The following is a 27,302-nucleotide window of genomic DNA, read 5'->3' as shown; positions in this document are numbered from 1 at the left end:
TGGTTTATTTGCAATCGTGTCATTACGATTTCTTAAGTCATTATATAATATAATCATGGGGGAGCGCTAAACCTGTAGGATTATACAGCGCATTGGGGGAGGGGGTTGGAAGGTATTTGGACTCAGTTCAGGGAACCGGAGCACAGATCCAGTTTCCTAGATCAAGAGCCCCTCACCAGCGTCAAGGAACCTCCCTAGAGGGGCCAGAGTCAAGGAACCATCCTTGAGGGGACACCCCAAATAATATTGGAAAATTTATACAGTAAAAAAACTGGAGCCCCTAAATCGAATACTATCCAGGGCAGATGAGGTAATAAAACAACTTATTCTTTCAACTATATTAATACTATTTTCTTGGTTATTTTTATGCTGTTCAGCATTATAAACATTGATAAATAACATGTTCATTTATTGAACAAAACACAAGTTGGCACATTTTTGTAGTTAAATTGCTGCAAATCAACAATTTAACTACAGCACATTTAGTTAACACAATACTTAAAAAACACTTCCTTACCTTAATATAATCTTGATAACAGTATAATATGATAAATCCTGAAACCATCTGTTTTCATCTAATGTTATCCATGTTCTTGTGTCAACTTTCTTTCAACTGTTATATATTGTTGAATAAACTTATTCTGTCTCGATTTGTATTGTAATTTAAGTAACTAGTACCACTCACCCTGCTAAAATAGATAATTGTATTTATATTTTCTTATTGTGTATTAGAGCCTTGAAAAAAATAAAATAAAATACTAAATTTTAAGTACATAATATAGTGTAAGTTTTGCCCAAGATGTATGCTCAGGGCCTTAAGATTTTTGTATGTCCTTTGCAATAATACTGAAATAGAAAAGTATTTATACTTGTATTTCACCAACACTTGTAATAACCTCCACAAACGTTATGACAAACTGTTTAGCAAAAAATCCAGTAGTACTTATAAGTTTATTTTAAGGCTGCCCGAAATGCTCTACATAACTAAGGGCTTTCTATATTATTATAATAAAAAAGAAGCGCTAAGCCACAAGGGCTATACAGCGCTGCAGGGCTTTCTATAGGATACGTCAGTAATGTCGACCAATCTTGAATCAATTATAAATTGTACTTTGTAGAAATAAAGTTAACCATTTATCAATTATGGGAAGAAAAAAAAATGAATTTACCTCTTTTACAGTATGTTGAAATTTGACAGTTATAAAAGTTTGCCATCGGGTGAGTACTCAAACTTTCATAAACTATCTTTAACAAATACCTTCAGTTTTTTTTTAGGTATTTATGAATTTGGTTAGTTGATTAATGGAGTTTAGTCTGTCGACTACAAGAGGGCCATTAAAGCTGCATGTATTATTTACCACTAGTTAAAAGCATTTTAATTTCTAATTAAAAGTAATTAAAGTAAACGTTCGTATATATACATTGAGAAATATGCTCTTGGTGTAGACGTATTCTTATGAATTAGTTATAATATTGGTTAGGACAGTCCTGACTCGAGTCTCAGTCTGTCGACGACCCATTAATGTTATGAATTAAGGTTAAGTTAGGTAAGGTTTGTCAAGAAACCGGTTAAGTGTTTCCTGACGCGTCTTAATCATATGATGATCCACAGCTGGAGCTTTTGGTCATCTGGCAGTGCTGTATGACCCATGTGGGTTTAGCGCTTAGTTTTGATTATAATTTTGGTCACCTGACCGAGGCCTCCCGCTGGCTTTCCGGTCACCCTTTAAAAATTAAGGTTATAATTATAACCGATAAACTTATGTATTAAAATTATTTACAGCAGCTGTAGCTGATGTGCTTCATGGTGTGTTAGTCCGTGAAACACGGACGCATGTACAATCACATAGATTATACAGTAGTACCATGCGTCTTGGCGCTGCCTTAATTTTCTGTTACTGCATAAACATTTTCAGTGTTTGAATAGGTTGGATTCCAGCTTCTGGGCCTCCGTAGTGTTTATCTTCAGCTCCTGGACCTCTTGGAAAACTTTGACTTAAAGTCTTATTGGAGTTGAGATGCTATTCTGGCGTGGGTGAGCTACTGGGCCTCTTGGTGTGGGTTGAGGTACAGCTACTGGGCCTCTGGCGTGAGTTGCGGTACAGCTACTGGGCCCCTGGTGTGGGTTGAGGTACAGCTACTGTGCCTCTGGCGTGGGTTGCGGTAGTTACTGAAGCTCTGGCGTGGGTTGAGCTACACTTACTGGGCTTCTGGCGTGGGTTGAGCTACACTTACTGGGCTTCTGGCGTGGGTTGAGCTACAGTTACTGGGCTTCTGGCGTGGGTTGAGGTACAGCTACTGGTCCTCTGGCCTGCGTTGTGATACAGGAGCTGAGGTTATGTAATTCTGGCAATAATTTTCGACGTACTGGTAAAGAAACCAGTTTAGTTCACTACTATACATGACTATTTCACTGTAAAGGACTATTTCATTATAAATGACTTGCACTGTAAAGGACTTTAACTATAAATGACTATTTCACTGTAAATGGCTGTATTCCACTATAAAAAAAATTCCGCTTTAAAGGATTGCATTTTACCATTAATTATTGTATTTCATGACGTACAAATTACTGTATTTTAAACAAAATTTAATTTTATGGAATTAGGTATTTTATTGTGAATTAGTATAATGTCTCGTGTGTCACTGCACATGTTGCTTCACTGTGAATGATTATATCAGGTGTAAGTGACCTTGTACCTTATAATACATATCACTGTAAATTATTTTTGTATTGTAAATGACTTTCACTGCAAATTACTTTGTAAATTAATATTTTTATTATGATAAAGTTTGGTTGACTGTGAGAATATTATGGGTTATGAAGAACATGGGCTTTCAAAGATTGATCAGTAAGCATGAGCTCACTCTCTCAATTAGTGTAAACAGTTTCAGATGCAGTATAATGTGATTCTTTATTGACAACGTTTCGTCCACACAGTGAGCTTTATAAAGTCACAAATAGATCTGGTTTAAACCTTGCTAATAGATACCAACAAGTTGGTTTAGAAAAACACGTAAGGAAACACTAGGACATATTTATTACCAAGGTTTGTACCATACAGTCTGATACTGTAACCAGATGTGATAAGGTACCAGGACCGAAACGTTTTCTAATATGCCCTAATGTTTGCTTACGTGTCTTTCTAAATAAACAGATTTACTGGGGGGGGGGGGATGAGCCTATATTGAGGACCATATGTATAGATTCATCCGCTCTTCAGGTAGATTTATTTTTTACTTGTTAAAGTGGATCGCTGTGCTGGCGAAATGTTGTCAGAATACTATACAGCATTTGTCTCTGCCCGTTGTGTAGGTATTTTATTTAATACTATTTCTCTGTGTCCCTCAGTTGTTGCTGGGGTCGAGGCTTGGCTCCTGGCCCTGCATAAGGATCGCCAAGAATAATGGTAAAGTCAGCGAGCCACAAGTGAGCAACACACGCACCAGTTGCTCACATTGTAACAAGTTGACAAACTGCTCAAATAACAATATCTTTTATTAAAGTTGGCCGGGACGAAGTTGCCGGCTTCCTGTTGGTTTTCAGAGCCAACAGGAATTATTGCACTTAGTAGTACATTAATTTCTGCAAGTTTTATTAGTTGGGGGCAAGAATGTCTGTTTGACAAGTTAACATTGCCTTTAAGAAAAAATTCAAGGAGTGAAAAATATATTTGTTAGCTGCGCCTGGGTCATAAGCCATAATATTTGTAGTACGAAAGAAAAACACAGAAAAATCATATACATGTACGCGTACAGTATATATAGTTTGTCAGGAAATCTTAAGCAACAACAATAAAATGATTCCTGGAATGTAAAAAAATAAAAACGAATTCAGAGAAAACTCACTCACAAATGTTCAAATGTCAAATTATTGTATCCACAGTGACATATTACCGATCTAGAAAAAAATATCCTGACTTACCTGGAGGGCATTCCGGGGATCAACGCCCCCGCGGCCCGGTCCATGACCAAGCCTCCTGGTGGATCAGGGCCTGATCAACGAGGCTATTACTGCTGGCCGCACGTAGTCCAACATACGAACCACAGCCCAGCTGAACCGGCACTGACTTTAGGTATCTGTCCAGCTCTCTCTTGAAGACAACCAGGGGTCTTTTGGTAATGCCCCTCATGGCTGTTGAGAGGCTGTTAAACAGTCTTAGGTCCCGGACACTTAATTGTGTTTTCTCTTAGTGTACCAATGGCACCCTTACTTTTCACTGGGGGTATGTTGCATCGCCTGCCAAGTCTTTTGCTTTCGTAGGGAGTGATTTCTGCGTGTAGATTAGGGACCAGTCCCTCCAGGATCTTCCAGATGTAGATTATGATGTATCTCTCTCCTGCACTCCAATGAGTACAAGTCAAGTGCTTCTAGGCGTTCCCAGTAGTTAAGGTGTTTGATGGAACTTACATGTGCAGTAAAGGTTCTCTGTGTATTCTCCAAATCTGCAATTTCACCTGCCTTGAATGGGGAAGTTAATGTACAGCAGTATTCCAGCCTAGAGAGAACAAGTGATTTAAAAAGGATCATCACTGGCTTGGCATCTCTTGTCTTGAATGTTCTCATTATCCATCCTATCAGTTTCCTCGCAGATGTGATAGTGGCATTGTTGTGGTCCTTGAAGGTGAGATCTTCGGACATTACCACTCCCAGGTCCTTCACATTACTTTTCCGCTCTGTTGTGTGATTAGAGTTTGTAGTATACTCAATTCTAGTTATTATTTCCTCCAGTTTTCCATAATGGAGTAGTTGAAATGTCTTCATTGAACATCATATTGTTCTCCGTTGCCCACTGGAAAACTTGGTTTATATATCTTCTTGGATATTTGCCGTGTCCTCGATGGATGACATCCAAAATTTAACCATATCCTACAAAAACAAACTACATTGCAATGCTTTGTGTCTAAATTTGTGTCTGCATTATCAACTTGTTACGATTATAATCATCAGATTTTGTTAATAGTTCGTTACCTCTGCAATTGCTTAGCTATCCTTACACGAGTACACAGTTCCTGGTCCCATTATGCGCCTCTGTCATATTGTGCCTACCTTCTACAGGATGGGTATAGTATATATAACAAAGCTATCAAAAAACAACGCAGAGCTACGAGCCGTAGTGCTTGTAAGGGAGGTTAGACGGGTGTGGTGCGTCGGAGTATGTGGTCAGTGTCATCCTCTTGGTGTGTGTGGTAACGCTGCTGGTAGCAGTGTGGGTTGTGGCAGGGCCTTGGATTGTGCTTGGAGGGGCACCTTAGGTGAGCGTGAATGGGAGAGGTGTGGGTGTTAGCGCATATCACAGGCAAGGTGTGGGTGTCAGTGCACACCATAGGCGAGGTGTGGGTGTCGGTGCACACTATAGTCGAGGTGTGGGCGTCAGTGCACACCATAGGCGAGGTGTGGGCGTCAGTGCACACCATAGGCGAGGTGTGGGCGTCAGTGCACACCATAGGCGAAGTGTGGGTGTCAGTGCACGCCATGGGTAGCCAAGGAGAGTCGCCCTTGGGAACGGTGGGCTCAGCTTGGCGGGTCAAGCAGCTGCGAGTATTTCCTTCAACATTAACAGGGCAACAACAGCAATAACAACAAGAGTCGCAGTAAGGCATACAGGCGGGGCATGACCCACCTGTAGTAGTGGCTAGAAAGCCGGGGCCAGGTGGGGAACCTCCCATGTTCCAACTCACAGCACCTCCCCGGGGCAGGGAACTGTATCTTTGGCCATCCTCCACGAAGGCAGCACCTCCCTCCATGGAGGCTCCCCTAAGAAGTGTTCTTCCCTCCATGGAGGTTCCCCTAGCTGGGGGTCCCTCTCCCATGGACGGTCTAATGGGCATTTCTCCTTCCATGGAGGATCCCATGAACATTCCTCCTTCCATGGAGACTACCCTAGGCAGGGTTTTCCCCTCCAATGAGGTGCCCCCATACGTGCTTCTTCTATGGTGAGACCGGGGAAGTGTTCCTTCCCTTGTCATCTCCCCCCTCCACACCTGGTGCAGGTCTGTGAGGGAACGTCCCTCACCACGTCTCCCGCAGGAGGCTGGAGCTGTTGGCTTCTCCCAGACAGGGGGACACGAGTCACTCCTCAAGATCTGTGACCCTTTGGAGTGTTGATGTTTTCGTGGTTGCTGATGTTGGTGGTGATGTTGCTGCTGGTCTTGGTGTTGCTGCTGATGCTGGTGTTGTTGCTGCTGCTCTAGGTGTTGCTGGTGGTGGTTGGGGAGTGTGGGCAGGTGATTGTGGTTTGGATAGTGGTTGGGGACGTGGTTCGGGTAGTTGTTGGGGCTGTGATGTAGAGTGTCTGGATGGTGATCCACAGCCACGTACTCTACTATGTATCTTTCACCACTACACCTGCACACACAAGGGATATTCATTACTTATTTAGAGTGAGGCCCCCAAGTCTACTGCTGCTATATTCACTTATTTCAGTCTCTTACTGAAGGATGGCTTAATCTTCGTCTTTTTATCTGCATAAGTACACAAGCTCTTGGATCTTTGGCTGAAAGGAGACTGTCGAATGTTTTGAGTTTTCTCCAAGAGAACCACGCAAACACTGATATTTTGTTAAATGGGTCTCGTGAACATTTCAGTATTTTAGTTGTTATAAATTAAAGCAAGGAGAGAGCCACATATTTGTTAGCTTCCTTCACCGTAGACCAAAACAAGTGAATATGTATCCAGTGGACAAGGCTTTTTTCACATTTATATATATTGATATTTTGCAGCTTGATTATCACAAAGTTAATCTTTTATATTCTGAGACTAAAACTGTTCTTTTTAATTATGTTTTAACACTAAACTTTAAAGACTTCTGTACTATGAAACTATGAATTGAATTACGTTAATTCGATGACCTTGATATGAAGTAATATTTTTATTAGTTGCATTAAGATATTAATATCTAGACAGCAGCGCTGTATAGCCCTTGTGGCTTAGCGCTTCTTTTTGATAATAATAATAATAATAATAATAATAATAATAATAATAATAATAATAATATCTAGACAGCATAACTTGACCATTTGCCACCGAAATTTAACTTTAGAAGATTAAAAGTTCCAGTAATGACACAAATGTTATTACTTGGATAGCAACATCAAAACTAAAGCACTTTGACAATCTTTCTTTGACATTACTACTTTGAAAACTTTGACATAAAGAAGTTTATATATTTGACTTAAGTATTGAAGCTGCAGCTCCAGTGCTTTGACACAACCATGAATCGACCCCTGCAACCACAATTAGGTGAGTACAGTGTAGTGCCATCATAGGTGTTCTGTAGCTGGACTGCTAGCGCACTCAGCTCACACACTGAGGTCCGGAGATCGATCCCCTGTACGACTGGAAAACATTAGGATGAGCTTTCATAAGACTCCTGTTGTCTCTATTCACCCATCAATAAAATGGGGTATCTGGGTGTTAGTCGACCGGTGTGGGTCGCATCCTGGGTGTTAGTCGACCGGTGTGGGTCGCATCCTGGGTGTTAGTGGACTGGTGTGGGTCGCATCCTGGGTGTTAGTCGACCGGTGTGGGTCGCATCCTGGGTGTTAGTGGACTGGCGTGAGTCGCATCCTGGGACAAAATTGGCCTAATTTGCCCGAAATGCTCTGCATAACAAGGTATAGCAAGGGGCTTGTATGTAATTGATATTAGCTACGCCTATAAGTTTATTAAGCTACAAGTACACATAAATACAGTTACATAAATTGTAATAATGTTGGTAGAATTACCGACAATATGTAAAATAAAAGGACACAAGTGTAACTAATGTGACATTTTATTGTGGCAACGTTTCGCTCTCCAGGAGCTTTGTCAAGCTCGACAAAGCTCCTGGAGAGCGAAACGTTGCCACAATAAAATGTCACATTAGTTGCACTTGTGTCCTTTTACTTTACAGTTACATAAATTATTATACATAGCACATATGTGTAGATTACCTAGGATAACCTTGTACATGTAGGATACCTTGTACATGTAGGATACCTTGTACATGTAGGATACCTTGTACATGTAGGATACCTTGTACATGTAGGATACCTTGTACATGTAGGATACCTTGTACATGTAGGATACCTTGTACATGTAGGATACCTTGTACATGTAGGATACCTTGTACATGTAGGATACCTTGTACATGTAGGATACCTTGTATATGTAGGATACCTTGTACATGTAGGATACCTTGTACATGTACTTGTAGAAATTAAGATACTATTATTATTACTAACCTGGAGGATGTGGGCGTGGGTGGTGCACGAGCGGTGAGTGGGCGTGGGGCGTGGTGGTGGTGGGGGAAGTGACCACCCCATACACCAGGTACACACTTCCGGTGCCACTCTCGCTGCCGGTGATACACACATCTGTTACGTATCGTACTTCAGCGAACACTGTAGTTGTATAAGCTAGCTTATGTAAGTTTATTCAGGTATACACAACTACAGTTACAAAGATAACTATAAATGTCTAGAGAACCTAGGATAACCCAGAAAAGTCAAAGTGACTTATTTCCATTGGGATCCTTTTAATACCTCATTATTATACTAGAAAGGAGATATCTTATTATACTAGAAAGGAGAATGAGTTATTTATATTTACATGTATGTTAGCTAAAAAAATTACAAATCATTCTCCTCCCTTTCTGTCGCTACATTCATTAGGCACCCTTTGACTCTCTTCTTGAACTGGTTCATGTTATGATTGGCTTTGACATGTGCATGCAGTCTGTTCCATTTCTTTATTACTGTACAATAACAGGTGTTTGAAGCCTGGCCACTGACTGTGGATACTACAAAGTTGTGCTCTCTCCCCCTAGTACTATGATTACTTTGGTTCCCAACCTTGATAAATTTGGCGGCAAGATATTCTGGACACTGTGAGCAATTTTATAGACTTGATTGAACTTCAGTTGTTTTACTCTGTTTTCAACATTCAGCATATCCAACTGTTGTAATTCATCGTGGCCTATATGTTCTCTTGGTCCCAGGTTCAGGATTAATCTTACCATTTTGTTCTGGGTGATTCGCAGTCTTATCTTTCAGTTGTTTTGTCAAGGCAGAGTACCATGAAGAGCAAGCGTAGTCCATATGACATTGTATGAGGGCTAGACATAGGGTCCTGCGAGCCTCAGTAGGTCGACACTGTGCCTCAGTAGGTAGACACTGTGCTTGTCGGTAGAGGAACTTCAGTCAGGCATTTGCTGTCTTTACTGAACTGTTCCCTATCGGTTCTCCTGACATGCATGGGTCAAAGGGGATTCCCAGATATTTTACTGAGGAAACTGAAGTGCTGGGCTCCCCATTACACCGGACATTAAAACTATTTACCCTTCTCAGTTTGTTTCGTGCCAAAGAGTATGGCTTCAGTTTTCCCGAGGTGTAACGATAGTTTGTTGTCTACTAACCATTTGCTGCAGAACTCCAGTTCTAGTGTTATTACATTAGCTATATTTTGTGGGTCTTTACCTGACACTAACAGCACTGTCATCAACGTACAATAGGAGTTTACACTTGACACTGATGGGCATGTCGTTTACATAATAAGGGACCCAGAATACTACCTTGGGGAACTCCGTATGCTATCGGCAGGGGTTCTGATTCCGTTTCGGAGAAGAACGGTGGAAGACGAGGAGTCTGAGGTAATCAGTCCCTCAGCCTGGAGTCGATGTGTTTAGTCCATCAAATCTTGAGAAGTGTACAGCATATATTGACTTATATACTGCAGTCAGGAGAGTTCAAGCATGCCCTCAGTATGACACCCACTGAGGACATGCATGTCAAGTAGCTGGTGGCACTTTGGCCCTAGGCTAGCGTAGGTGGCACTGATATCAAGCACTGTTCAATACCACCGCTCCATGTACACCTTGCATTCCCGCTCCTCCCTATACAGCTAATAGACTAACAGGACAAACTCATTTGTGCCGTCACCAAGTACATAGATAACGTTTTTGCCAGAATTAGTAGCCTAAAGGGCATAGATAATAGTAATGTCTGCCAGCCTCCACTTTTTAGGCAGAGGACTGGTGAGTAAACTCGTAGACGATGGGAACTTGACCAGCACGTAGCATTCTCTCGTAATTATTGGCAGAGACATCTTGGCAAGTGTCAAAGACTAATTTTCTGAATGCGATCTGGAGAATGACTCAGACAACTTCTGATTGATGTGATCAGATCTGAGGGACTGCCGCCGTCTGGCCACACAATATGGAAGAAGAGTTGTTGAACATCCACGATGACGTTGTCAGCAGCTGTTGTAGTGATCTCGAGCACACCAAGGCGCTTGTTCAGCGCTGCTGACTTGTTGCCTTCTTACAATCCAAGAAGATGCTGTCTACCCATCCCTCTCTCCTGCCTACTTCTGTTACCTTGTCGTAGAACTCAAGTATACCTGGAGGGTGTTCCGAGGGTTAACTCTCCCCGCGGCCCGGTCCATGACCAGGCCTCGTGGTGTAGTATGTTTGTGAGACAGGCTTTACCAGAGCTAAATCCGTGCTGGGTATCATATACAAACCCACTCCTTTCTTAGGTGTGTATGCGTGCGTGTGTGTTGGAGGACGGTGGTTCAGGGGTCGAGTCTCAGTTCTTGGCCCCACCTTTTCGCTGGTCGCTACTAGGTTCACTTTTCTGGCTTCGAAAGCCTTGTCGTACCTCTTAAAGCTATGCATGATCCTGCCTCAATCACTTGCAGTGTCTAGGTCATTTAACTATAAGACTAAAAAAGTGTTTCCTAACATCCCTGTGACTCATTTTTTTTAACTTCTAGCTGTGACCTAGTGTATCTCATTCCCACCTCTCGACCTGTCAATTTCTCAGTATTTTGTGCGTTAATCATGCCACCTCTGGTACTTCTACTGTCTTTAGGTTTAGCTATAACGTCTCGTAACTAATACCCCTCATCTCTGGGACCAATTGGTGTGAACTCACCTTGTAACTGTAGAAGTAAACTTACCTTGTACCAGTAGATGTAGAGGAATATAGAAGTCATTCCGGCAGTCTCGGTGGCCAGGAAGGCTGGCATCAGTAGGAGGAAGCACCAGCCGTAGCTGTACGAGAAGCGAGGAAGTTGAAAGATGGAGCGAGCCTTCAACTTATCACCAACCTCTCCCTTGAGCGTAGCAATGTACATCACCACACCCACCATCATCACCAGACCTGTGGGATACACACTAGTGTATGTATCAATATACATCACCCCCCACCACACACAGCTTGTTCCTTGGTATACATAACAAAACAGTGTCGATAATCCTCACACTGACATACTTCCTCCTCATCCTTCCCTGAGAGTGCTCGGTGCTCGTCAATTTGTGCTCGTGGTTGCATGGGGTTAAGTCTCAGCTCATGACCCTGTCTCTTTGTGCGGTACTGTTAGATTCCTTGCAGTCGAAGCATATGCTCTCTCTCCCTCTTGGCATTGCCAACTCTAAAACAGCGCTGGTTGTTTATGAAGCAGATAGTCTTTAGATAGGAGCAGTTACTAGTTGTCAAAGACACTTGTCAATAGACACTTGGCCTGATATTAAATTTTTTTTGTATGTGTAGAAGTGTGTGTGTAGGTGTATAGTTATTTGTTAGTAATTACTTAAGTGTACCTACAGTAACAAGGCTGTGCTCGTGGTGTCCCGTCATAAATACTCTGTTCATTATTTTTTTTAATTTGCACTGGTTGCAGTACTTAATAATTCTTTCTTTAATGCATTCCACTGGTCAACCGATTTACTTGAGAAGAAAAATTTTCTACTATCCTCTCCACTCTACTTTTTCCCCATTTCGCAACTGTGGCCTCTTGTTATCTGTTGCAGCTACTAAAAAATCTTCTTTGTCTACTCTGACCTTATATATGGTTAGTATATTCTTCCCATTTCCTGCTATCATTTAACATGGGCAACTTAATGGTTTCAACCTTTCATCATAGTTCATATCGTTCAACTCTGGCAGCCATATTGTAGCTCTGAAAATTTCTAACTTATCTATGATTTTTTTTCAGGTGTGGGCACCACACAACAGCTGCATGTTCCAATTTTGGCCTAATATAAGTTAAAAAAGTTGTCGTTACATTTCACTAGTTATATATCTGTAAGTTATTTTATAGTTTGCCAGAGTAGCCTATGAATTTCTCAGTTTCATTTCTATGATCATCCGGCGATATTGTAATGCTAATAATATCTCCTAGATCACTGTATCACATACTTTCAATATTTTGTCACATTCTGTATTCTTCATATTGCCTGATTTCACTTTCTCTAATTTACATTACAAGGCATTAATCTACACTGAATTCCATCATCCATATATCATTCTGTGCTCAGTGTATCTAGATCCTCTTGTAAGGGTTTACAATGTGTCTTACTGTTGAACATGTTGTAGAGGTAGGAAGCAACGAGCAGGGAAAGTAGGATTAGACGAACAAGGAAGGGAGAGTAGATATCAACACGACCAGGGGTTAGCAAGAGAAGGATGAGACGTGAGAGGATAAACAAGGGAGATGGAGAGTAGGATGAGTAGTGAGAGGATAAACAATGGAGAGAGATGAGTGGTGAGAGGATAGAACAAGGGAGAGGGATGAGTGGTGAGAGGATATACAATTGAGAGGGATGAGTGGTGAGAGGATAGAACAAGGGAGAGGGATGAGTGGTGAGAGGATAGACAAGGGAGAGGGATGAGAGGTGGGAGGATAGACAAGGGAGAGGGATAAGAGGTGGGAGGATATACAAGGGAGAAGGATGAGAGGTGAGAGGACAGACAAGGGAGAGGATGAGAGGTGAGAGGATAGACAAGGGAGAGGGATGAGAGGTGAGAGGATAGAACACGGGAGAGGGATGAGAGGTAAGAGGATAGACAAGGGAGAGGATGAGAGGTGAGAGGATAGACAAGGGAGAGGGATGAGAGGTGGGAGGATAGACAAGGGAGAGGAATGAGAGGTGAGAGGATAGCACAAGGGAGAGGAATGAGATGTGAGAGGATAGCACAAGGGAGAGGGATGAGAGGTGAGAGGATAGCACAAGGGAGAGGGATGAGAGGTGAGAGGATAGACAAAAGGGTCTACGTAATATATTTTCGTATGCATAACTGTGTGCCTTCAGGACCATTGTAAAATAACTTGATACGTTATGTACTTAAGGTGAAGTAAAACTTACCTAAACTTTAAATGATAGTATTTTTTTATGGGAGAAATTGGAAGAATTGAAATAATGCTTTTCATGTGACAATTTCTGAATGCCTCATCTGATTCACTTCCATACTTTTAAGTTAATAATGCAACTACTGAGCGGCTTGAAACTGAATGTGCTAGTGTATGTTAGTATATTGGTCTCCCTGAGATAACCAGAGAATTCCTCTTCAGTTTACCATCAACGCTGCTGTTTTTTAATGGAAAGCCTCAATTAAATTTGGGCTGTGTATGTCTTAATTTGCCATTATTTTAATTGTAGAAATTGATATTAGTTTCCATGTGTTGACTTGCGAATACCTCTTCTCATCTATTCTAAGTATACAACTCTAATGTTAAACTGCGTTAAAAACTTATGATGCACTCTGTACTACTTCTGTAACATGTATTGAAGCACAGGGGATGAGGTAACGTAATACTGGGATACTTACTAGGATCATTGAAGCACAGGGGATGAGGTAACGTAATACTGGGATACTTACTAGGATCATTGAAGCACAGGGGATGAGGTAACGTAATACTGGGATACTTACTAGGATCATTGAAGTACAGGGAACTGAGGTAACGATAAGTTTGCAGTGTCAGTCCTAGCTATACGCATGCTGTGTAGCTTAATGTAAACCAATATTGGGTCTTGTCATGGAATATAACCTACTACGAGATACCAACTATAACACCTGGTAACACAATTTGATAGAAATAATCCTATATTACCTAGGAAAGGTTGGTCCCTGGATAGGATTGACTAAATGATCTGTCTAGGGTAACACTCATCAGGTCGTCACCCACCTACACGTTTCTGTTCCATACATAGGAGACTGAGGTTACTTAATACAGTGGAGAATCCATTATCCGAAATTCTAAAATCCGAAAGTTCAGTGTTAATATGACGCGCCACAAATGGATCATTTACTTTGATGTCGGCAGCAATTACTCATTGATTACCGCGTGTTTTGTATTTATGGTGTAGAGACGTTAAAAATGTCGAAAAGGCCTATGGGTAATAGGAAAAAAAAGAAGCATTTATATAAAGTTTATATCATAAATTCAAGTTGTTGGAGTGGTGTAAATATGAAGCGTCTTACTGAGGAGTTTGATCTTGCAACAACCACTGTCTATCACCTAAAGAAACAGATAAATTGTTGAAGTTCTATGCTCAAAGTGATGAACAGAAGTTAATGGGAAATAGAAAAACATTGCGTAGAGGGGAGAAAATGCAAATCTCGATAGTGTATTGATGGAGTGGATTCTTGAGCATCGGAGTGAACATGTGCCGCTTAACGGAATGCTGATCATGAAACTAGCAAAAATCTATCGTGACGAACTGAATATTGAAGGTAACTGTGAATATTCAGCAGCTGGTTACAAAAGAAATTAAGAAAAGGTCCGGTATTAAATGTTTAAATATTAGTTGTGATAAAGTATCTGCTGATCACGAAGCCTAAAGCGAGCTAAACTTGCTAAATTTATGTGAAATAACTCTAAGAAACGCGATTATTCTAGATCTACAAAATCCCAATCCTGAGTTTAAAAGGTTCTTATATACGGAACTGTCAGCAAAATGTTCTTTGCAGAGTTAAATGGTCAACTACTCGTAATGAACAATAGTCATCAATGAACAAAGGTATATTTCCCTCTGTTCTTACATCGCTGCTTATTTTTTTTTTAATTGAAGCATTGTCTTTGTGTACGGAATGGTTCTTCAGTTTTCTTGTGCTTGGTAATACTTTTGTGTCTTGAAGATTGAGACACTTATGCAGCATATGGGAATCTTTATTCAGGAAACGTTTCGCCACACAGTGGCTTCATCAGTCCATTACAAAGAGGAAGGCGTAAGGAGAGGAGGAGAATGAGGTAATCAGTCCCTCAACCTGGAGTCGATGTGTTCAGTCCATCAATCTTGTAGAATGTACAGCATAGGGCCGTAGACGTGGCTTATATACTGTAGTGAGGTGACGTGAAGCAGATGGAGGCGGGGTCATAGTGGTACCATCCACTAGTCGAAGTAGGTCTTCGTCCAAAGGTTGAACAAGTGTTGAAGAATTCTTTGTAACAAGATCCCATGATGCTGCAGTGTCTGACATCACAACTGTCAGACACTGCAGCATCATGGGATCTTGTTACAAAGAATTCTTCAACACTTGTTCAACCTTTGGACGAAGACCTACTTCGACTAGTGGATGGTACCACTATGACCCCGCCTCCATCTGCTTCACGTCACCTCACTACAGTATATAAGCCACGTCTACGGCCCTATGCTGTACATTCTACAAGATTGATGGACTGAACACATCGACTCCAGGTTGAGGGACTGATTACCTCATTCTCCTCCTCTCCTTACGCCTTCCTCTTTGTAATAGACTGATGAAGCCACTGTGTGGCGAAACGTTTCCTGAATAAAGATTCCCATATGCTGCATAAGTGTCTCAATCTTCAACTTGTCGGTTTTTCAAACCATTCATCACAACTTTTGTGTCTTGCAGTGTCACTCAGTTTAGCTGCAGTTGAGCAGTTGCTCGACACTCTCACTCACGTGTTATGTATCAATATTTGTACCCCTATTAGCATACCGCAATTTTACTTTTGCTCTTTATATCTGACATGTTCCCTTAATATCAGGATCGTCTGAGGTGAGTAAAAATATTACAGAGTGGTTTGATGATCAACAGGCGAATTATTATTATAATCAAACAGGCGAATTAGCCTACTGATAATACACGTAGTCCGTCCGCCTCCATCGCCTAGTTTACCTTACCCTGCTGGTGCTAAGCGAATTTTTTTAAGATTATTTTTTATCATTTTATGCAAAATAATTTACACGATTCATTATTGGATCATATACAGGAGCTTTTATTACTTTCTAGTGTCGAAACATTTCTCTAGGCTTAAGTTGAGGCCTCCAAGACGCTAGGTAAATTTTCTACTTTTTGGGGAGGAAAAAACAGCGTCTTCGACGCCGTAAAACACGGCGTCTAAGACGCTTGGTCGTGCTTCAGGCCATCACAATAATTGTGCTGGGATAACTTACTTGGATCACTGAAGTACAGGGGATGAGGTTATGCAATACTGAGATAACTTACTCAGATCAGGGGACTACTCGTGTACACTACTCATGTTCATTACTCATGTACACTAGTTATGTTCAGTACTGATGTTGGTTGGTTGTCTGACCAGCAAGGATGAAGGTGACTCCAGCGAGGAAGATGAGTGCTGGTCGCCTGCTGGAGCAGAGAGCAATGATACACAACACTTCAGCCACCAGGAGCACCACCACCGCTGTCACCAGGTAACCTGCAGACTTCAGCACCGCATCTGCCCACATCACCACCAGGTCATCACCGCCACGCCCAGGTTACCGCAAGTAAGGAGAAAAAAGGTAAGGTCATAACTAACCCAAGTTCAGTAGGTCACACAACACAAAGTCAGGTCATACATAACAAATGTTACTTTAAATAAACATAATATATTGGCAAGACAGCAGTGAAGGAGGTTGTGGGTAGACGGAGAGAGCTAAGAATGGTTGTTAGAGAGAGGAAGAGGTTGTAGATAGGAAGAGGGAGGGAGGGAGGTAAGCAAGGTTATTTGCTGGTTCTTTTTATATTACCTGGAGGGTGTTCCAGGGGTCACCGCCCCCGTGGCCCAGTCCTTGACCAGTCCTCTCGGTGAATCAGGGCCTGATCAACCAGGTTGTCACTGCTGGCCGCATGTAGACCAGCGTACGAACCACAGCCTGGCTGGTCAGGTACCGACTTCGGTATCTGTCCAGCACCCTCTTAAAGGCAGCCAGGGGTCTATTGGTAATTCTCCTTATGCCTGATGGGAGGCTGTTGAACAGTCTTGGGCCCCAGACACTTTGTTTTTTTCATTTAGTGTACCAATGGCGCCACTACTTTTCATTGGGGGTATATTGCACCGTCTTTTGTAAGGAGTGATTTCTATGTGCAGATTTGGAACCAACCCCTCTAGGATTTTAAAGGTGTAGATTATGATGTGCCATGCGCCTGCGCTCGAGCGAGTACAGGTCGACTTCAAGCGTTCCAGTAATTAAGTGTTTGACGGAACTTATATGTGCAATAAAAGTTTTATGTACATTCTCTAGATCTGCGATTTCACCTGCCCTGAACGGAGATAGTGTACAACAGTATTCCAGCCTAGAGAGAACAAGTGATTTAAAAAGGATCAATATTAGCTTAGCATCTCTTTGTTTTGAAGGTTCTCATTATTCATTTCATTTTCCTCGCAGATGTGATAGTGACGCTTGTGATCTTTGAATGGTAGATCCTCTAACATTAACACTCCCAAGTCCTTCACTCCACTTTTCCGTTCTGTTGTGTAGTTTGTGGTATACTAAGTTCTGGTTATTATTTACTCCAGTTTTCCACAACGGAGTAATTTAAATTTGTCCTCATTGAACATCATAGCTATCCGTTGCCCACTGGAAAACTTGCCTTATATCTCCTTGCAGATTTACCGTGTCCTCAATGGATGGCAGTCGCGTGCAAGTTCTAGTGGCATCTACTAAGGATGACGCAGTGCTATGGTTTACATCTGTTCTTGTCTGATATGAGGATGAAGAGCGAGATGGGGGGCGAGTACTGTGCCTTGTGGAACAGCTTCTCACTGTGGCAGCCTCCAACCTAACTATTTATCACTATTCATTGTGTTCAGGTGGTTAGAAAATGGAAGATCCATCTGCCCTCTTTGCCAGTTATCCCTATAGTACGCATTTTGTGCGTACTAAAGTGATAACTGTCAAAGGCTTTTGCAAAATCTGTGTATACTACATCTGCATTCTGTCTTCCAGTACATCCATGACCATATCATAGTGGTCCAGGAGTCGCGAGAGGCAGGATCAGCCTTCTCTAAACCCATGCTGCCCATGATTGTGCAGTTGTTGGGAATCCAAGTGGTTTGCGATCATGCTTCTTAGAATTCTTTCAAAGATTTTTATATGGGACGTTAGAGCTATTGGTCTGTAGTGCTTAGCTATTGCTTTGCTACCATCTTTATGGAGTGGGGCTATATTCGTTGTTTTTATAGACTATGGGATTAACCCATGTCTATGCTTCCTCTCCATAGCATACTTAAAGCACGCGAAAGGGATTTCTTGCAGTTCTTAATGAACAGCCTGGGGCTGAGTGCATGGGCATGTTGTCAATTTTTTTTTCAAAGTCTAGTAGAGTTAGGGTTATGGCAGAAATTTGGCATACAATGACAGGGTTTTGAGATTCGTTCTTGACAAAATAATTTGGATTGTCGATCTTTAGACTGATTAATGGCTTGCTAAACACACAGTCGTTCTGAGATTTCTGTATCTCGCTCATTTCTTTGTCATCTCTCTGCGAAAGACCCGATACTAGATGTTGTTTTTTTTTTTTTTTTTTTTTGGAATATGAAAAGAAATATTTTGAATTTCCTTCGATTTCACCAATTGCTTTTGGCTTCTGTCTCTCCTGGATCCTGTATGACTCATTTAACTTCCCTGATCAGTGCTTTTCCGTATTTCAGATGATCCAGGCCCCTTGAGGAGATCGGTGATTCTTCGCCTTCTGTAGAGAGAGCGTCTCTCTCTCTCTCTCTCTCTCTCTCTCTCTCACCAATTTATTTCTTTTTTCTTATGGGAATATGCCTTGAGCATACTTCAGCTGCCAGAAAGTTGATCATTCCAAGGCATTACTTTGGATCCATGTTATTTAAAATAGTTGTCTTGGAATATTTTGCACCTCTTTTACCTTGTACAATTGTTTCTTTCTTAAATGTATTGTTAAAAGAATATTTATGAAACTGTCAGCTGTCAGTGTAGCCAGGCTCTTTCTCTCTCTCTCTCTCAGATTACATAAACTTTTCTTTCCCTACCCTTGTTATAATCTTTAATCTCTCTCGTATATCTATTCACTTTGTGTTGCTTCATCCCGAGGTGTGTTAGGTATAGCAACACTGTCCTGATGCTTATAGTTATGGCAACACTACAGGTACTTACAAGGGCAGTAACACTACAGGTACTTACAGGGGTCGTAACACTACAGGTACTTACAGGGGTGGTAACACTTCAGGTACCTACAGGGGTGGTAACACTACAGGTACCTACAGGGGTGGTAACACTACAGGTACTTACAAGGGCAGTAACACTACAGGTACTTACAGGGGTCGTAACACTACAGGTACTTACAGGGGTGGTAACACTACAGGTACCTACAGGGGTGGTAACACTTCAGGTACCTACAGGGGTGGTAACACTACAGGTACCTACAGGGGTGGTAACACTACAGGTACCTACAGGGGTGGTAACACTACAGGTACCTACAGGGGTGGTAACACTACAGGTACCTACAGGGGTGGTAACACTATAGGTACCTACAGGGGTGGTAACACTACAGGTACCTACAGGGGTGGTAACACTACAGGTACCTACAGGGGTGGTAACACTACAGGTACCTACAGGGGTGGTAACACTACAGGTACCTACAGGGGTGGTAACATTACAGGTACTTACAGGGGTGGTAACATTACAGGTACCTACAGGGGTGGTAATATTACAGGTACCTACAGGGGTGGTAACACTACGGGTACTTACAGGGGTGGTAACACTACAGGTACTTACAGGGGTGGTAACACTACAGGTACTTACAGGGGTGGTAACACTACAGGTACTTACAGGGGTGGTAACACTACAGGTACTTACAGGGGTGATAACACTACAGGTACCTACAGGGGTGGTAACACTACAGGTACTTACAGGGGTGGTAACACTACAGGTACTTACAGAGGTGGTAACACTACAGGTACTTACAGGGGTGGTAACACTACAGGTACTTACAGGGGTGGTAACACTACAGGTACTTACAGAGGTGGTAACACTACAGGTACTTACAGAGGTGGTAACACTACAGGTACTTACAGAGGTGGTAACACTACAGGTACTTACAGAGGTGGTAACACTACAGGTACTTACAGAGGTGGTAACACTACAGGTACTTACAGAGGTGGTAACACTACAGGTACTTACAGAGGTGGTAACACTACAGGTACTTACAGGGGTGGTAACACTACAGGTACTTACAGAGGTGGTAACACTACAGGTACTTACAGAGGTGGTAACACTACAGGTACTTACAGGGGTGGTAACACTACAGGTACTTACAGAGGATGGCAGTAGTTGAATCCTGGGGATCTGGGGTGTACATCTCTGAAGGAAAGTAGTCAATCCTGGTACATATGAACTCTGTCTTGCCCACTGTGGGAGAGAAAGTAAGGCAGTACCATATAAGTTGTTGAGTACCAGGACAAGCAACTTGTGTTGGGTACCAGAACAAGCAACTTGTGTTGGGGTATCATGACAAGCGACTTGTGTTGGGTGGCAGGACAAGCAACTTGTGTTGGGGTACCAGGACAAGCAACTTGTGTTGGGTGGCAGGACAAGCGACTTGTGTTGGGTACCAGGACAAGCAACTTGTGTTGGGTGGCAGGACAAGCAACTTATGTTGAAGTACCAGGACAAGCAACTTGTGTTGGGTACCAGGACAAGCAACTTATGGTGATACTAGAACAGAGAAGTTATGGTACTTACTTAACTTTGGTTTGCACAGGCCGCTCTTGTGTGCGGGTTCTGGGTTCGTGTCCTGGTTGCTTGCTCTGGGTTAGTGTCCTAGTTTGCCCTGGGTTAGTGCCTTGGCACTAAGGTTAATCTATTCATGAGATCTTAAGTAGTAGAAGTAACATTAAGGAACTCTCAGACAAGTGGTAAAGGAAGTGACATTAAGGAACTCTCAGACAAGTGGTAAAGGAAGTGACACTAAGGAACTCTCAGACAAGTGGTAAAGGAAGTGACACCTAGGAACTCTCAGACAATTGGTAAAGGAAGTGACATTAAGGAACTCTCAGACAAGTGGTAAAGGAAGTGACACTAAGGAACTCTCAGACAAGTGGTAAAGGAAGTGACACCTAGGAACTCTCAGACAAGTGGTAAAGGAAGTGACACTAAGGAACTCTCAGACAAGTGGTAAAGGAAGTGACACCTAGGAACTCTCAGACAAATGGTAAAGGAAGTGACATTAAGGAACTCTCAGACAATTGGTAAAGGAAGTGACATTAAGGAACTCTCAGACAAGTGGTAAAGGAAGTGACATTAAGAGGTATGAGAAGTATTGGCAGCGTCAGTAACTGACCTTCAGTAGTACACAGGGTGAAGAGACCGCTGACAGTGTACTTGCTAAGATGCTCCACTCTTGAAGAACCGTTCCTGTAGGCGGGGTTGGGAATTCTTTCCTCAGAAGTGAGCCAAGAATTACCACTGATGGCTGCCAGTACACACACACCGCTCACTACAGCAGCTGCTGATGTCCCCACCCACAACAGCTGCACTGTCGTGTCTACACTTAACATTATCATCAGCCGTAAATGTGTTACAGGGATGTCAGGAAGTACTTTTTTCCAGTCTGACAGTAGTTAGGACACCTAACGATCTGGACGAGTAAGTGCTGGAAACAAGAGTCCATACACAGTTTTAAGAGTAAGAATAATAGGTTCCGTGTGGCTAAAATAGTATGTCCCAATTCGTGAGTTGAGAGGCTGGGCCAGGAGCTAAGACTAGAACCCGTAACAGTATTAAAGTACTATTATGCACTCCCTATACATTGAAGGACCTTTGTTCACTGATCATGAACGTCATTCCTCCATAGAATGTACCAGCTGTTCTTTCTTGACTCTGAGCACTTCTTAGCACAAAAATGTTGCCACTTCACTCTACAAACCAGTTTGTCTTTCATTTCACCTAATTATTGTTAGCTTCGTCCACTTCCTTGCAGCTTCTCCTAGCTTACTAACACTACTTAAGTGTTGTGAGTCTCCCGGGACGATGGTTGCAGCTGGTTGGCTCATCTTTCAGCTGGTATTGTGAGGAGTCGTCTACATCTGGCTTGAGGCCAGCTGACCTCCCTAACATCCTCCTTTTTCCGTCTAGCTGATTATTACTTTTTTTTCTTTCCCAGCTGATACACTTACCCTTGTTCTTCTCTTAACTTACAGTTTACAATTTCGTTTGATGATTTTTTTTTTAATCTTTTCATTTGGCACATATTTCTTAGCTGATATATTAGCTTTTATATATTTTCTAGTTGTAGTATCTAAGTTAGCCCGTCCTCTTTCTGTGTTGCACTTGGTCACTTTTTCTAGGTGACACGTGTCTTTCTAGTTTCTGTTCAGTTCTTGGTAGTACCTAACTTCCTAGTAGATGACACATCGCCCCATCTCCTCTTAGGTGATACCTGACTTATATCTCCGTAATAGACCCTGACAACTATCTTAACACACTCCTCATATCTAGCTTCAACTGACTTTATGCTCTTTAAGCATTAGTAAGTTCTCTTATCCTCAGAGATCTGCCTGTCTGCCTTCAAAAGCTCCCTTCCATTTCCGTTGTTATTTCCTTCGTGATTTGTATTATTTTTATTTTCCTCAGAGTGCCCAGCTCTATTAGCTGAATAATATACAATTATCCTTCACCAATCTGTTTCTCAGTTCTCGTCTCGGAACGTGTTGTCTTACCTCATTTTTGCCCTCTTCTTCCCTGCTTCTGCGGTTTCTTCACCCTCCACATTAATAATAAATTTTTGGTTCCTCACTTTTCTCTTTCCACATCTTTATCTTATTGTACTCGAGTCCCTCTTTCCATCTTTGTTCACTATAATTCCTAAGCAAAATAAACAAAACATTTTAAGTTAACTCGAGTACCATCATTGCACATGATACTCAGTGTTCCTGAGTGCCATCACTACACAACACACTGTTCTTGAGTGTCATCACTGCACATGACACTCAGTGTTCCTGAGTGCCATCACTACACAACACTGTCCTTGAGTGTCATCACTGCACATGACACTCAGTGTTCCTGAGTGCCATCACTACACAACACACTGTTCTTGAGTGTCATCACTGCACATGACACTCAGTGTTCCTGAGTGCCATCACTACACAACACACTGTTCTTGAGTGTCATCACTGCACATGACACTCAGTGTTCCTGAGTGCCATCACTACACAACACACTGTTCTTGAGTGTCATCACTGCACATGACACTCAGTGTTCCTGAGTGCCATCACTACACAACACTGTTCTTGAGTGTCATCACTGCACATGACAGTGTTCCTGAGTGCCATCACTACACAACACTGTCCTTGAGTGTCATCACTGTACATGGCACACGGCAGAAATATATCGATTTCTTCTTGGAAATTATCTTTCTTTCATTATTTCTACACTGTATTTCTCATGCTTTCTGAGAATATCAAAATAATTTAAAGTGATTTTGTTTAGCTGTCAAGTTAATTAATGTATGTTATGTGTTATTGTCAGCTATGTAAGTTAGTTGTGTTAGTTACGTATGTTAGTTGTATTAGTGTTGCTAATTATGTAAGTTAGTTGTGTTAGTTACGTATGTTAGTTGTATTAGTGTTGCTAATTATGTAAGTTAGTTGTGTTAGTTACGTATGTTAGTTGTATTAGTGTTGCTAATTATGTAAGTTAGTTGTGTTAGTTACGTATGTTAGTTGTATTAGTGTTGCTAATTATGTAAGTTGTGTTAGTTACGTATGTTAGTTGTATTAGTGTTGCTAATTATGTAAGTTATATATGTTACTGTTGTTTGTACAAGTGAGGCAATACAAATAAGACAGTATAAGTGAGACAGTACAAGACAGACAGTACAGGTGAGAGAGTACAAGATAAACGGTATAAGTGAGAGAGACAGTACAAGACAGACAGTACAGGTGAGAGAGTACAAGACAAACGGTATAAGTGAGAGAGACAGTACAAGACAGACAATACAGGTGAGAGAGTACAAGACAGAGGGACTAGTACCGAACTTGCACACGAAAATCACTCACTACGAAAGCAAAAGACTTGGCAGACGATGCACCATCCCCCCAATGAAAAGCAGGGGTGTCACTAGCACGTTAAGAGACCATACAATAAGTGTCAGGGGCCCGAGACTGTTCAACTGCCTCCCAGCATACATAAGGGGGATTACCAACAGACCCCTGGCAGTCTTCAAGCTGGCACTGGACAAGCACCTAAAGTCGGTTCCTGACCAGCCGGGCTGTGGCTCGTACGTTGGTTTGCGTACAGCCAGCAGTAACAGCCTGGTTGATCAGGCTCTGATCCACCAGGAGGCCTGGTCACAGACCGGGCCGCGGGGGCGTTGACCCCCGGAACTCTCTCCAGGTAGACAGACGGTGTGAGTAAGACAGTACACGACAGACAGTATAAGTGAGATATAGTGTAAGTATCAAGTGTGAATTAGAGCAGATTTGGTTACTTCAAAGAAAGTTCTTTGATGCTGGTGAGGGGCTTTTGATTAAAGGAATTGGACCTGTTCTCCTCTTCCTTGGATCGAAGCTGATCACCTCCCATTCCCCAGGTACCATAGAGCTCCTGTGGGTTTAGTGCTTCTTCAATATACTAACTGGGCGTGTTGGTGGTGAGGTCACAGGTAAACAAGTGATAATTACCTCAGGTGTTGATACGCCCTTCTTACCTTACACCTGACACCATGTATACACTGAGAGGTGTATATGTCTGTGTATATACACACTGTGTACATACACTTTCTCAGTGTGTATTCACTGTCTCTGTATACACTGTATGTCTATTATACTATTATGCACTGTATATGCACTGTTTATATTGTGTCAGTGTATATTTCTCAGTGTATATAGTGTCTCAGTGTATACAGTGTAGATATGTGTATATACAGTGTATGTCTCGGTTTATATATACTGCCTCAGTGTATGTCTCTTAGTGTATATGTACCGTATATGTCTCAGTGTATATACATTGTATGTCTGTGTATATGCACTGTATGTTTATCAGTTTATATATCCTGTCAGGTTTTAAAGTATTCTTGCCTGCTGGTGAAAATGTTACTTGCAACCTTAATGACCCTGGTGTAGTAGATAGACTTTAAACCTTGTTGACCATTAAACATGACCTCACACTTGCAGAAAAAAAAAACAATAAAACAGGAAACAACAACAATAGCAATAATATCAACATTATTATTATAATAATGAAGAACAATAGACGCCATAGTAAGAATAATGTTATCAATAATTGTAGTAACACTGACATTAACAACAACACTGTGAAACAGTTATAAAAATTATGTAAATAGTTTCTCGTTTTCGAGTGAATTATCAAAACACTTTGTTGTTTGTGCAGACAGTCTGCTGACACTGTGCAGACACTTTGTCTGCTGACACTGCTCCTGACGTTATCTAGACTGCCTGTCTGCTGACACTGTGCAGACACTTTGTCTGCTGACACTGCTCCTGACGTTATCTAGACTGCCTGTCTGCTGACACTGCAGACACTTTGTCTGCTGACACTTACGCATGCCGCTCATAAACAACGGCATGTGTTGTCTTTACTGCCATAACTTAACGTAGCTTTACCTAGCCTACTCTAACCTAAGCTAACCTATCCTTATCCTTCCCAACCTCCCTTAATCTAACATAGCATAAAGAATCAAGTCTAAACCAACCTAACCTAACCCATTTAAACCTAGACTATGCTTGGTAGAATAACTCTGGGTATTGTGGGCGGATGGCGGCGCGGGCGGTGCGGGCGGTGCGGGCGGTGCGGGCGGTGCGGGCGGCGCGGGAGGACGCCAGTAAGTGGCTTCAACGTTCACAGCAACATTATCACAGACAAATTGGTCAGTTAGGACAGCTTACAGGAAAACAATGTAAGTTAACTGTGTGTGTGTGTGTGTGTGTGTGTGTGTGTGTGTGTGTGTGTGTGTGTGTGTGTGTGTGTGTGTGTGTGTGTGTGTGTGTGTGTGTGTGTGTGTGTGTGTGTGTGTGTGTGTGTGTGTGTGTGTGTGTGTATGTACGTGTGTGTATACTCACCAAATTGCGGTTGCATGGATCGAGTCTCAGTTCCTGGTCCTGCCTCTGCTGGTCGCTACTGCGTGAGCACTATCATGCCTGTTCTTAAACTATGTATGGAACCTGCCTCTACCACTTCACTGTCTAGGTAATTCCACTGCTTGACTACTCTAAGGCTAAAGAAGTATTTCCTAACAACCCGGTGATTTACATGAGTTTTCAGCTTAAAGCTGTGCCCTCGTGTCTCTGATTCCCACTTCAGGAACAGACTCGCTCTCTCCACCCTGTCAGTTCCTCTCAGTATTTTGTACGTTGTGATCATGTCACCTGACGCTTATACGAGTATTTTAATAAATGTTTCGTACTTGCTTGCTATAAGAAGCTTAATAATTAATAGGAGAGTGGGCATTGATGTGACTCCTATAACAACTGCGTAACACGTGTGCATCATCTGTGTAAAATATGTGTAACAACTGTGTATATATCCGAATTATAAACAATATAAGTACAAGTTAATTACTTGGTGATGCACGAAATTGTGAAGACAATCAAACTAGGATCTTTAAAGCAATTTCGTGGAAATAAGTTTCGGAATGGTATTTATAAAATGGAACAAAGAGCACTTATTAATTGCTAGATCTAGTAACATATGTCCAGGGTTTGATATTTGAACCCAAATAGATGAGGCGTTATGAAGCTCTAAATGAAAACCCTAAATGTTTAAGAGAAGTGTAGCTAAGAGATGACCGACTCTGGCATCACGCTCTGCAGTATTTATGGGTTCATTCAGCTGGGAAATTTAAAAATGCTAGTTTTCAATATTATTTTTAATTTTTTTTTCAGCTGTGTTAGTTTAAGAATTATTTCCAATTCTCTAAAAGAATTCGTCTCTTAAAACAGTCCAGCTTGATGAAAGTTTTAACGAATCACAATTTTGAAAAAATATATATACATTGCCTTAACAGAACTTTGCCCTGCACAAACTGAATTGGAGGAACTTCACTGAACGTCTGAAGCTCCGCTACTGTCACGAAGTCGTAATAAACAACAAACCACAGAACATGTAGGGTTTGAACCCATGGCAAATGGGGCCCATACTATCCTCACTATTGTGTATAGTACTTTACCTAGTTGGATGAATCTTATTGTAGCCCGTTGGCCAAGTGTCTTACACACTGGCTGGAGTTTCAGGACTCACTTGCCCTGGGTTCTAACTCGTCCTGTTCCGAGATCTGGTGCGTCACTGAGTGTTTTTTGA

The 27,302-nt window shown here is 41.8% G+C and overlaps 1 protein-coding gene across 5 annotated transcripts in view; it reads right to left on the bottom strand.

Moving 5' to 3' along the window:
- Nucleotides 1-329: 329 nt before the first annotated feature.
- stg1 (stargazin-like protein) overlaps nt 330-27,302 on the bottom strand; it is a 71,251-nt gene continuing 44,278 nt past the window's right edge. For 2 of the 5 annotated variants that reach the window (XM_053799000.2, XM_053799001.2), the window contains exons 2-8: nt 21,328-23,436; nt 20,304-20,396; nt 16,334-16,474; nt 10,943-11,145; nt 8,227-8,339; nt 3,926-6,349; nt 330-2,311 (exon numbers count right to left, since the gene is read on the bottom strand). In XM_053799000.2, the coding sequence (XP_053654975.2) occupies nt 5,134-6,349; nt 8,227-8,339; nt 10,943-11,145; nt 16,334-16,474; nt 20,304-20,396; nt 21,328-21,550 (1,989 nt within the window). In that variant the 5' untranslated portion in view covers nt 21,551-23,436 and the 3' untranslated portion in view covers nt 330-2,311; nt 3,926-5,133. The remainder of the gene's footprint in view (nt 2,312-3,925; nt 6,350-8,226; nt 8,340-10,942; nt 11,146-16,333; nt 16,475-20,303; nt 20,397-21,327; nt 23,437-27,302) is intronic. The other 3 variants (XM_053799002.2, XM_053799003.2, XM_070099286.1) reach the window with 2 other exon arrangements.

This window comes from Cherax quadricarinatus, chromosome 66 (genome assembly GCF_038502225.1).
Source record: "Cherax quadricarinatus isolate ZL_2023a chromosome 66, ASM3850222v1, whole genome shotgun sequence".
NCBI classification, from domain to species: domain Eukaryota; kingdom Metazoa; phylum Arthropoda; class Malacostraca; order Decapoda; family Parastacidae; genus Cherax; species Cherax quadricarinatus.
Note: the sequence above shows the minus strand (reverse complement) of the source record. Positions and strands in the feature narration are given on the sequence as shown.